General features: G+C 40.0%; 1 protein-coding gene, 1 long non-coding RNA gene and 1 gene segment (V, D, J or C); 2 read left to right on the top strand and 1 right to left on the bottom strand.

Moving 5' to 3' along the window:
* Positions 1–1,376: 1,376 nt before the first annotated feature.
* On the bottom strand, positions 1,377–2,312 carry LOC136179876 (uncharacterized). Its single transcript, XR_010666805.1, has 2 exons — positions 2,221–2,312; positions 1,377–2,113 (listed from the first exon to the last, which is right to left on the bottom strand). It is a non-coding gene; the product is annotated as an uncharacterized lncRNA (long non-coding RNA).
* Positions 2,313–2,378: 66 nt separating this feature from the next.
* LOC136179826 (Ig kappa-b4 chain C region-like) lies at positions 2,379–4,408 on the top strand. The segment is given in 3 exon segments: positions 2,379–2,397; positions 2,765–2,842; positions 3,920–4,408. Coding segments are annotated over 3 exon segments (420 nt in total).
* A 495-nt stretch (positions 4,409–4,903) lies between these two features.
* Positions 4,904–11,593, top strand: LOC109979526 (uncharacterized). Of its 4 annotated transcripts, none has more exons than XM_065958155.1 (7): positions 4,904–5,555; positions 6,106–6,149; positions 8,445–8,541; positions 8,892–9,829; positions 10,046–10,213; positions 10,540–10,635; positions 11,226–11,593. In XM_065958155.1, exons 4-7 carry the CDS (start codon positions 8,915–8,917, stop codon positions 11,538–11,540), a joined length of 1,494 nt encoding a protein of 497 aa, XP_065814227.1. In that variant the 5' UTR covers positions 4,904–5,555; positions 6,106–6,149; positions 8,445–8,541; positions 8,892–8,914; the 3' UTR covers positions 11,541–11,593. The 4 variants fall into 4 exon arrangements, with proteins under 4 accessions (XP_065814227.1, XP_065814224.1, XP_065814226.1 ...); XM_065958152.1 differs by having other exon boundaries at positions 4,906–5,555; positions 11,223–11,593; XM_065958154.1 differs by having other exon boundaries at positions 4,906–6,149; positions 11,223–11,593.

Here is an 11,593-nt window from a genome sequence, read left to right as displayed (position 1 = left end):
CTAATTCAATAAATACAATTTAAATTGTTGTCCTTCTCTTCATTGTGTTGTTTCTTGTTACATCTGTTTCATATTGTCTGTCATGATGGACGTCGCTTTGCTGGCTGCAAAACAAATCTGCCCACAGATACAGTCTCCTGAACCGGAACCTGAAGTCCTAGTTTGGTTGTCATGAAAACACAATTTTTTACTTGGATAAGTTATCAGTAAAAATCAAACAAAATTGGGCACAGCTGGCGTAGTGGTTAGTGCGCTCGCCCCATGTACGGCCCAGGTTCGAAGCCAACATGTGGCTCCTTTCCATCATATTGTGTCCCTGATTTCCGACTTTATCCACTTTCCTATCTCTACAATAAAGGCACAGAAAGCCCACCTGCCAAAAAAAAGTCAAACAATATTGGTACCTGTTTCAAGTCTTACTTTATGCTCCCCCAAAAGCCAACATCCTCTTTTAAGTTCACATATCCTCCTCCTCTTCTTCAGTCTAAATAATTCCCAGAACTCACCAAAACATGTGTGTGAAGTTTCTTGTTCTAAATCCACTCTGATCCTGTATTTGATCATGTCTATAAACCCCTCTATTTCAGCCCTGCTCAGAACAGGCTGTTTCTGTGTCTGTACCTTTAAATATGTAAATGAGCTGTGTCTGACAACGCCCCCTTTCTGGAAAGGCTCGGGTGTACTCGGTGCTTTCTCGCTCCATGTCCTATTGTTTACGGTGAGAAGGCAGACTCAGAGGGCAGAACAAACACCTAGCTGTGGGAGTGTCACCCACCTGGGGGAGGGGCTACTGCCCTTTGTGATGTCATGAAGGGAAAATCTCCAAACGGCTTGTTTGAGCACACATTTTCTGAAAAGTGGAGCAGGCAGAAGACGGAGAGGATGGACTTTTCTCATCATTGGGGGGTTTGTAGACGAACTAGAGACACATGTTAGAGTTAGAGGAACATGTGGTGAAGTGGATTATACAGAATATTCTACCTTTAAATAATTCTACTTACTTGTGGGATGACTTGTCTATTGCTCTCCACTGTTTTTAACGCCATGGATAATTGGTAACCTTGTCAAAAAATAGTTCAGTATAAGTTGGAAGAATGTGCCGACACTATGAAAAGATGTGTGACATAACTGTTTTAATATCTATCATGAACAGATCACTTAGAGAGAGTTTGATTTCATTTTGATTCTGTTTATCATTCCACATATTTCTCCCCTTTGATCCTATTTGAATAAGTGCATTAATACTTCTCAAGCAACAGTCCACAACCACAAGGTGGCAGTAATGTGCAACTAATGTGTCGTAACCAAGACGGCAATGATACGTCACCATCATGGTGAGTAAAGAGGGGGGAGAAGTGGGCTGAAAATGTTTGATATTTAAAAGATGGTGTGTTTATTCTGGTCTTTGATGGAAGTGGTGTTCTTCTGTGAACTGCAGGTGTTGATGAAACAGTCTGTTCAATAAAAGAGGAGTGAAAGCAGAACGTCTGATTTGATTATTGATCAGATTAGGGTCTGAAGGAGAAGAGGATGAGGAGGACGTGTTACAGATCAGGATGGCATCTAACAGGAGCCGATTTTAATTCTCCCTCTGTGAAAGTTACATGGTGTGTGTGTGTGTGTGTGTGTGTGTGTGTGTGTGTGTGTGTGTGTGTGTGTGTGTGTGTGTGTGTGTGTGTGTCCTCAGTGAAGTGTGTCAGTCTCTGCAGAAACTTCCAGCTGCAGCAGTCAGTTCAGTTTCTGTTCAGTCTGACTGAGGGAGGTTTTTGTACGACGCTTTTTCACTGTGTGAACACAGCCTGACTGCTGATTTCATGATAACTCTGACAGTAGTAAACTGCTGCATCTTCAGTCTGGACTCCACTGATGGTCAGAGTGAAGGCAGAGTTTGATCCACTGCCTGAAAAACGATCTGGAATCCCTGATACTCGAGTGCTAGCAACGTATATAAGCAGTTTAGGAGTTCCTCCATCTTTCTGTTGGTACCAGGCTAAGTAGTGGTAGGTGCTATAGACATAAACATCCTGACTGGTCGTACATGAGATGGAGACGGAGGCTCCCAGAGCAGAGCTCACTGCTGCAGGCTGAGTCACTGTGACCTGTCCTCTGGACTCTGAGGATACAGAGACAAAAACAGAAAGCAGCATCAGGGTTTAGTGGGCTTCATTTCAGAGGGACGGATGTTCATAGAGGAGAGGAGTTTGATTCTCTGGACTTTACCTGTGAAGCAGCAGCAGAGGAGGAGAGTCCAGATGAGGACGCACATCAAAGTCATGTTTTTGATGATGAGGACGAGGATTTCTGTTGTGATGAAGGACAGCTGTCAGTCATCCAGTGTTCAACTGTCAGGACTATAAAGTCTCCCAGAGCACTGGAGCATGGTGCTGCTGATGCAAAGTGGCTCTCTATGGAAATGTTCTGACTGACTCCAACAGGGATCACTCTCATTACTCTGTTTATCAATCAATCAATTAATTATACAATTCATTAGAAAACTTTCAAAACAACTTTAATATGATTTCATGTTCATGCTTCTAGAAACATTTATCCTGATATAAATCAGGAGTTGTAATTAATAATATTCTTGAGAAAATGATTTAAAAATAATTCAAAGATTTAAATATCTCAAAGAAAGACATTCTTTAATCTGTTATAATCTTTTTAGATTCTGATTTCATTTGGTCTCAGAGGTCTTGCAGGCAGAGACTCATTGAGGTGTCTGTGTTTGTGTCAGAGTCAGAGAGCCGTGTGTCTCTACAGTGAGAGGTTTTTGTACGGCCGCTCAATGACTTTGTACCACTGTGGTGGACTTTTGGTGGAGGAACCAGACTGGATGTTGGAAGTAAGTTTCTGTATGAATATTAAACCTAATGTTAAAATACAGATTTTTATATTTGATCCACATAAATCACACTTTGACAACCTCAAAGACAGCTGCTAAATTATGTTCTATTCATGAGGTTTTTCTAACAATCGATATGGACGCCTTAATGACTGAAACAACTGAATGAAAATCATCAAATCAGCTTTCTTTACAGAAAATGTTAATGACCAGGACTTTAAATTGTCTAGTGGTTTGTGTTTATCAAAAGAAAAGAGAGGAAAACATCTAAATGAATGTGTTTTAGCTCAAATAAATATTTTAAATCTGTTAAATAAAGCATGATATCATCAGCATAGAGAGATATCAAATCAGTGCTACTACAATTCAAACACTGACAAAACTACAAAGTAGATTCATTCAGATGTTATTTATATGTATGTCTAATATATATCTTCATGTGTTTGTGGTCAGCAGCTGTCTCTCTGTTTATTTGTCATCGTTAAACTCTAACTCTAATGAACTCTTATCATGTTTTTATCGGTCCTGCTTTACCGTGATGGTTCACTCAGGACAGTTTGATTTCTGTCACACTGAAACATAAACAAGTTGATGTTTAACAAAGAGAGGTGTTTTAAATGTTTTCCTCAGATTCATTTTCTGACAACTCTTTAAGGTATTTTTCTGATACCTTATTTTTCTGATTAGAATTCATTTGAAGAACATTTGATTGTGTTCAGTTGATTCTGTTTTAGTTTGTTTTACCTACAAACTGTTTTAAAAATGTGTTGCAAAGTTTTTGGATTATTTTGATGGGGAATGTTTGTAATGTTTGAAATTGGATTCAGATGTAGTTTAAATATATTTCAGGTCGTTCTGTGTGATTCTCTCTCTGTGTGCTGATGTGCATGAGAGGCTTCTTAAAGGGAAGTGAAACAATGTGTGAGTGAGTGACCGGTGGAGCAGAAAGAAACATCTGACAGAAACTCCTAAAAAAGGAAAATCAACTCTCAGACATTAAAGGTGTCCTATAGGGTGTGGTGTTTGATTGACAGCTGTGTGCTCCCTGTCCTCTAATCTGATTGGTGTCTCCTATAGGTGATGTGCGTCCCACCCTGACGGTGCTGCCCCCCTCCAATGAGGAGCTGGAGCAGGGGAAGGCCACGCTCATGTGCCTGGCCAACAAGGGCTTCCCCTCAGGCTGGAGTCTGGCCTGGAAGGTGGACGGCAGCAGCAGCAGCAGCTGGGAGGAGAGCAGGAGCCCTGCGGTGCTGGAGAAGGACGCTCTCTACAGCTGGAGCAGCACCCTGAGGCTCTCTGCAGAGCAGTGGAGGAAGGTGGGCTCTGTGACCTGTGAGGCCACCCAGGGCGCCCAGGCTCCAGTCTCAGAGAGTCTGAGTAGAGACCAGTGTTCCCAGTAATGACTCACTGGGACTCTGCTGCTGGTTTTACTGTGATACTGCTCTCACTGTGCACCTTTCTCTCTCTCTTTATTTCATGTTTCTAAAGAATAAATATTAGCTTGTTGCTTCATATGTGTGTGTATTGTTTCCTGATAATCTGTTCATTAAATCAATGAGAAATACACTTTTTGTCTTTTTGTCTTTTTTTCAAAGTTGTTAAAACGACTTTTCTTTTCTTTTATCACAAACTGTCTTAAGATACTTCATCATAATGGAGCCAGTGACTACATTAAGAAATGTAGTTTCTCCATGATAACTTTACAAAGGACGAGTAAAAACACATCATGATGAGACATAAACACTGTTTTTAAACTCAGACTGAGCTCCTCAATATGTTTGATGAGCGTCATCAGTGATCACAGAACTTCAAACGATATCATTTTTCATCATTTATATAAATATTTATATAAATTCCCAAATGACAGTAAACTTGTTTTGTGCTTTATTCTCTCTACAATAGTCGGTAATAATGAACAAAACCCATGATAGCCAGCATGACTAGCTGAGACCAGAGTGCTCAGAGACCAAGATAAGATCAAGACCAAGGCAGGACAAGAAGGAGACAAGACCAGGACAAGAAGGAGACAAGACCAGGACAAGAAGGAGACAAGACCAGGACAAGAAGGAGACCAGACCAGGACAATGAATTTCACTGAAAAATCATCAACTTGTGTGCAGCTGGCGTGACACTCACTCAGACTGTAACACCAGGAAGGTTGCAGCCGTAACTGGGGGATAAAAGTCAAACTACAAATGAATTGAAGTTAATCGTTGTTTCAAAAAAACAACCCTTTTCCTTCCTACCACAATCAATTAAGGAACAGGACTACACTGTAAGACCGAACAGTAAAAGCATGTTAAAAAAATTGGGTTGTGTGAACTCGGAAATTCAAAATAGTTATTTCAACTCTATTTTTCTAAGTTATTAGAACGCGTTTTTAGTTTGAAGTAAACAGAGCTCAACCAATTTGATTATTTTTCATAATTGTTCTCAAATTGTTTGATCTGCTCTGCATGACGTCACGGTCACGTGCGTACGTGCTCTCACCGCCATGTTTGCTCTCGCATCGAGTCGCTAAGAATGAGCCAGCTAAGCGGAGTGAACTTTACAAGTTGAGAACAATTTGGACACAGACAATAGATATTGTTATTTGTGGAGCAAATCGCAGACTTTTGAAGGGACTTTTGTTCGGACATGCAGGAGTTTTCTGTCTCTACTCTGCTGAATGCGCTGACTGCCGTAGCATTGGTGCTATCTTTGAGCTAATCTGGTGAGTAATAACTTATTTTATCACATTTTGATATCGTTTCTTCATTTAATGAAATAGTTCTCATGTCCGCAGCTATTTCATGCATTTAGTATGAAGAGTGAATACGTGTTTTCTGTTGTACTTTTGTGGCGAAGTTAGCCTATTTAATTAATGCAGTTTGCACTATTTAATGTGAAAACATTTGAAAAAATATAACTGGCTTAACTTCTTTCTTTAACTTTCTTTAACTTTTCAAGTATAAACTAAGTCTTGCTTTAAAATTTGTCTGGAAATGTTACTGGACTGCTTTTGTTTCTCGACCTCCACATGCATGTTTCTGTACAGACAACCGTTAACGTTTTTAAAAGAGGTCTTGTAGTAGTTTATTTAGTGCTATCATTTGTTAGACATTTTTGATAGGTAGGTAAACTATCAAAAATAAAGCCTGGTGTGGAAAATAACCGCATTGTGCGCGGTGTTTCTGTTGCTCCTCAACTGTAAATTAACTGTAAAGAAACATTTCTGCTAAAATGTACAGTTTAGCTCATTTTTCTATTTTCTTTGTCTTAAGGCTTAAATACAAGCAACTTGGTGATATCCGGAGTCTTCAATCAGGTATGTATATTCAAAGCACAGACTTTTAATAGACATTTCTTGTGCACAATCACTGTAAAGAGAAATCCGATGTGATGCAGATAAGGGAAGTTTATCTAAAACCTGTTCACTGTTTCATCATTCTATGCTTTGTATGTCAAACTTGCTGATTCGACACCGTTTAGTTTTACAATGGCTTGGCAATGCAAACTTTGTCCTGCTGTGTGTGACAAAAGGGCACAGTTGCTTGAACACTGTCGTTTGCATCACAGCAATTTATCCTCAATCAACCCATTGCCTTGTCTCTTTGATGACTGTATCTGCACATTTCAGTCAATAAATGCATTCAAAATTAATTTAACAAGGTTGCATAATAATAGAGTTGTACCCAGTGAAAACGAGGTGGGATGTTTGTCATTCACATGTCCTTTGTGGATTCAAGCAACCATTTAATGATAAGAGTCTCCTCAGTCATTTAAGGGCACATTTAAAACACCATGAAATGGTGGACTGTCCTTTCAAAAACTGTCAAGACCGCACTAATGTCTACTCCTCCTTTAATGCCCACAAAAGTAGGACTCATCCAGACAGTGATGTTTCAAATTATAAGAATGAGATTGTCTGTACAGAAACTGAAAGTCAACCAATGCAGAGTCAGGATGAATCTGATAGGGATAGCCCTTTACCACACTCTCCTGAGCTGGATACTCCTGAGTGTGAGCCCTCTGGATCCAGAGATGACACTGATGACTTGGAAGGGCACTTCAAAAATAATTTGGTTTCTTTCTTCTTGAAAATGAACAGTGTTCTTCATGTGTCAGAGACAGCTACACAGGACATCATTGAAAATTTGGAACAAATATTCACTTTGTCCAAACCTGTTGTGAGAGAAGCTGTTGTCAGTAGTTTACAAGAGCATGATCTGTCTGTCAGTGGGGCCCTTCTTCATGACCTAGAGGAGGCTATCATGAAAACTAATGTTTTTGTCAATGCTACTTCAGAAGGTGCGGAACTGTCCACTGCTAAGCGGAGGGAAACATTTGTGAGGAGTAACTATCCTTTGGTAATGCCAGTGCAATACACTTTTGATTCCAGTGAACACACAGCAGTGTATGTTCCCATTCTTCAGATGATTCAAACAATGTTTAAAACTACTGATCTTCTTGAAAAAATTCACGAGGCAAAACCGTCTCCACCAGGAATTTACATGTCTCATGAAGATGGAACATATTTCAAAGAAAATCAGTTATTGTCTGAAACAGGGGAGCTGAAACTGTCCCTGATTTTGTTGCTGTACTGCAGACCAGAAACAGTGCACTGACGTTTCTGAAGGGGAGTTTAGCATGAGAACAAGGGCCTCCCATGATCTTCATGTGCAGAATGTTGTGGAAGAAGACAAAGCAAATCACTTAGGTGTTAAAGGTCAGTGTGCTCTCAGCATGGCATTGCAGCATTTTCATCCCATCACTGGTTTTCCACCTGATATTCTTCACGACCTCTTTGAGGGTGTCGTGCCAGTTGAGATGGCCTTGTGCATCCGTGAGATGATTTGCCTGAAGTATTTCACACTTGAATATCTAAACACAAGAATTCACACATTTCCAGATCAGCACACTGATAGGCTTGATAAACCGCAACAAATTCCAAAGACTTTTGCTGCCAAACGGGCATGAAAATTCCACTTTGCTTAGGTTATTACCACTACTGGTAGGAAGTAAAGTCCCTGAAGGAGATGAAACATGGGCCATATTGTTGGACCTCAAAGAAATAGTGCAGCTGGTGTTGTCTCCATCTTTCACAGAGGAGTCTTTACAGTACATGCAGACTAAAATCAGTGATCATCGACAGGGACTTCAAGCAGTGTTTCCAGACTTTAAGCTCAGACCCAAGCATCATTATGTTGAGCACTACCCAGAAATGACAAGGCGCTTGGGGCCTCTTGTTCACCTTTGGACAATGAGGTTCGAGGGAAAACATCGCTTTTTTAAAAGAGTGATACAGGACACACACAATTTCAAGACTGTCTTGAGAACTCTTGCCACTAGGCATCAGCACATGATGGCGTATCACTGAAGTGCACCATTATTTTTCAAACCCCACACACAATCTTCGAGTGTCACCTCTGTCCACGTTGCCACACTGCCTCAAGTGGCAAAAGACTTTATAAGAACAAAGACAGACAGCCAAAACATATACAGTACAACACAGGTGTCCATTGATGGCACAGAGTATGCTAATGGTATGTATGTTTCTGCAGGCCAGGCTGGAGACTGACCAAACACTGCTTGTGAATAACTCTGTTTCTTTTCTTTGCAGAAACTACGAGAGCTGGTACAGAGAGCATTTGAGGTGATTTGAGCTGACATCCTCAGACACCTGCTCTGTCATCGAGCTGTCAGAACTAAATGACACAGTAAGTTTGTCTGCATACAACATAGATGGACACTTAATACTGACACAAAAAAGATTTATTTTGATCAGAGAAATCCAGGTGTAAAATGTTGTCAGAAGTGAAGAACCATATGGCCTCATGGAACAGTGTGTAGCAAAGTAAGACAGGTAAACTAAAATTTGATATGCCAGTTACGTTTACTAACATTACAAGCCTAGAAAGACTTACCTGCTACAACTGTAATTTTTTTCAAACCCCAGCTTTTAGGTGAATAATATCTGTCTATAACTGTTTCACACAAATACCTATTGTGTATGCATTGTTGAATGCTATTAGTTAATCCGTTCTCTCCCCTCTCTTCGTTTTAATAGGTAATCTTCACATACATACTTCCATGGACATTGTCAGGAAGATGACTTTGGCTTCATGTCCAGAATCTGTGACTGAGCTTGAAAAAATGACAAAAGAAAAGTTTAAGATAGACTTTGATTTTTGCTTATCATATGAAGATCCAGACTTTGACGGGCAGTTATGTTCCCTTATAGACATTGAAGAGCTTCCACAGAAGGCAGTACTTAAACTTGTAAGATCTCAGAGTGATGCCAGTTCAATTGCATCTGATGACACAATAATATTGCCTCATGCAATGACTCCAGAAAGGACCCAGAGATGGCCGGATGTTTGTCCAGTGCCAGCTTTTACTTATGAAGTAGAACTCATACTTGTTGAGGGAAATTTGAATCATGAGAGAACAGGGAAAACCCTGAAGTTATCAAGGGGACAGAAGCATGACATTCTTGAAACCCTTGCATCCAAAATGCATAGCTTTAAATCATATCCCAGTGATAAAGACATTTCAGTGGTTGCAGAAGCACTTGTCACCACCCATCCTTGTCTTAAAGAACCAGGAACGCAGACAGGATGGTATGGTTGGAAAAATAGTCTGAAGTTTAAGATGGGTAACTTCCACACTAAGTTGAGTCGGGCAGGATATAGTGAGGTAGCTGTAAATTCTGGAAAGAGAAGCAGAAACAACCCTGACAAACAATCTCCCCACACTGACATAAAGAGACCAAAAAGGGCAGAAGTGAATTTTCTCCCCAACTTTCCAAAAGGAGAAGATGGTTCAAGCCTTGAGCGACAGAGACTCCAGATTGTAGATGAAGTTATAAGGACTGACAAAAACCTCCCTCTGATTGCAAAGTTGATGCAGACCACCTTTTCCCTGCGACGCAAAGAGGTCATCAATGATGACTTGCCTGTTGGAGAGATCCTGGAGCGCTGGCCTGCCCTAAAGATGGAGTCACAGGTGAGTTTTTTTTTCTTTGTATGTGATAGGGAAGTGTAGGGATCTCAACATCAGTCACTTAGTCTGACAAGCATTTAACAAATGTAAAGTTTTGACATTTATAATGCGACAGTACATAATGTTTAAACACGTTTTGTAATGTAATGTTTTACAACTTCATTTTCCTTTTTCTTTTGAGATACAAACGCACTTCAATGTCACATTTTTATTTTACAGATTTGTGCAGCGTTTCACAGAATCACAAACATCAACCTGAAGAACCACTTCTATTCTGAGTTAGACAGACATGTCCCTCGTCTTCAGAGTTTGTTCAGGAAGAAAGCTGCGCGCACAGGGAAGGTGTCTGAAGTCCTGGATCAGCTCTTCAACACTTATGACCGCCAGGTGAGTTGATTATCCTTCTTCATGCATGATAATAATAGAACCCTGTTGGAACTCCCTATCTTCAGATTACATTAGGGCCAAATGATGATGCCATCGTTGATAGCTGAGAGTCTTCTATCGTGAAAGACTGTTTGGAAAAAACACGACCAACAATAGAAACAATAAATGTCATCAAGTGTTCCGCTTTTGATATTATCATTTGACAGTTTGGTAGGCATTACCTAATCGTATTCAAATACATCATATAGGGCTATTTCTTGTGATAAATTCTGTTCCTTCCCTGTTTGGCATTTCAAATTAAGATGATGTGTTTTCTCATACTTAAGGAACAAGTTGACGTCAATGTCCTCCGTGCTGCCGTCCTCCGTGCTCTCCCTACATATCTGCATGAGGATGACTCCGGATTTCTGAAGCTGTGGGATGTAAGTCAGCATATTATTAAGACTTGTAATGAATCTGTTGAACATGTTATATATTTCATCTGTTTTATTCAGATGCTGTCATTTTGGTGTATGATTGCCATGATATTAAAAAGTGAAAAAGATTAATATAGTAATAATTGTCCTGCAACATCTACAGTAGGCTTAATCTTACCTGTGAGGAATTAGTAATTAAACTTTGCATTTACTGGTCAAACCTCAATTCATGCTGCAGTTTTTAAAATTCCATTTAAAACCTGCAGAGCTGGAATAGTATGCTAAACAATATCAACATCTATAGTGAGAATAAATGCAATATAGTGATTGTTTAAAAAAGCTTGTCAGTTGAGTCATTGTCTTTCAGTACCATTTAGCTTTGATTGTTTTGAGGCCAAAAAAACAAAAAAGGGGGATAATTACTACATTTAAAGTGGTGAATTAAGAAATCCCTGAATAGCAATAGGGTAGTGTACTTTCCATATTTTTCCGCTGATCAAGAAACATAAACAGCTTTTGGTACATTGTCATTCTATGGGAAACACTGAAGCTTAGGCAGTTGATTTGTAACATTTCTCTGTCCTTGTCTTTAGCAGGCCCTGTCAGATGAACTGCAAATCGACAACATACCAGTTGGGCTCCTCCTGATCAGTGCCACTTCAACAGATGCTGCGGTATTCTGCCCCGAGAAGGTTGCCGTTGTGCTTGAGGGTAACACAGTTGTCGATTTCCCAACATTTTCTGATGCATTTGTCATGCTTTTTGCACTTATTTATGGGCTACATCTAAGTTACCCGAAAGACTTGGCCAATACATTTGACTTCATCCAAAAAGTCTTGATGGGCCTTGAGGATGGCAAGTTGAAGCCTAGAGTATTGAGCCTTAAAAACGACCTTTTGTCAACTGAATGATCTCACACACACACACACACACACACACACACACACACACACACACACACACA

The sequence above is a fragment of the Labrus bergylta genome, chromosome 8 (genome assembly GCF_963930695.1).
Source record: "Labrus bergylta chromosome 8, fLabBer1.1, whole genome shotgun sequence".
Lineage (NCBI taxonomy): Eukaryota > Metazoa > Chordata > Actinopteri > Labriformes > Labridae > Labrus > Labrus bergylta.
Note: the sequence above shows the minus strand (reverse complement) of the source record. Positions and strands in the feature narration are given on the sequence as shown.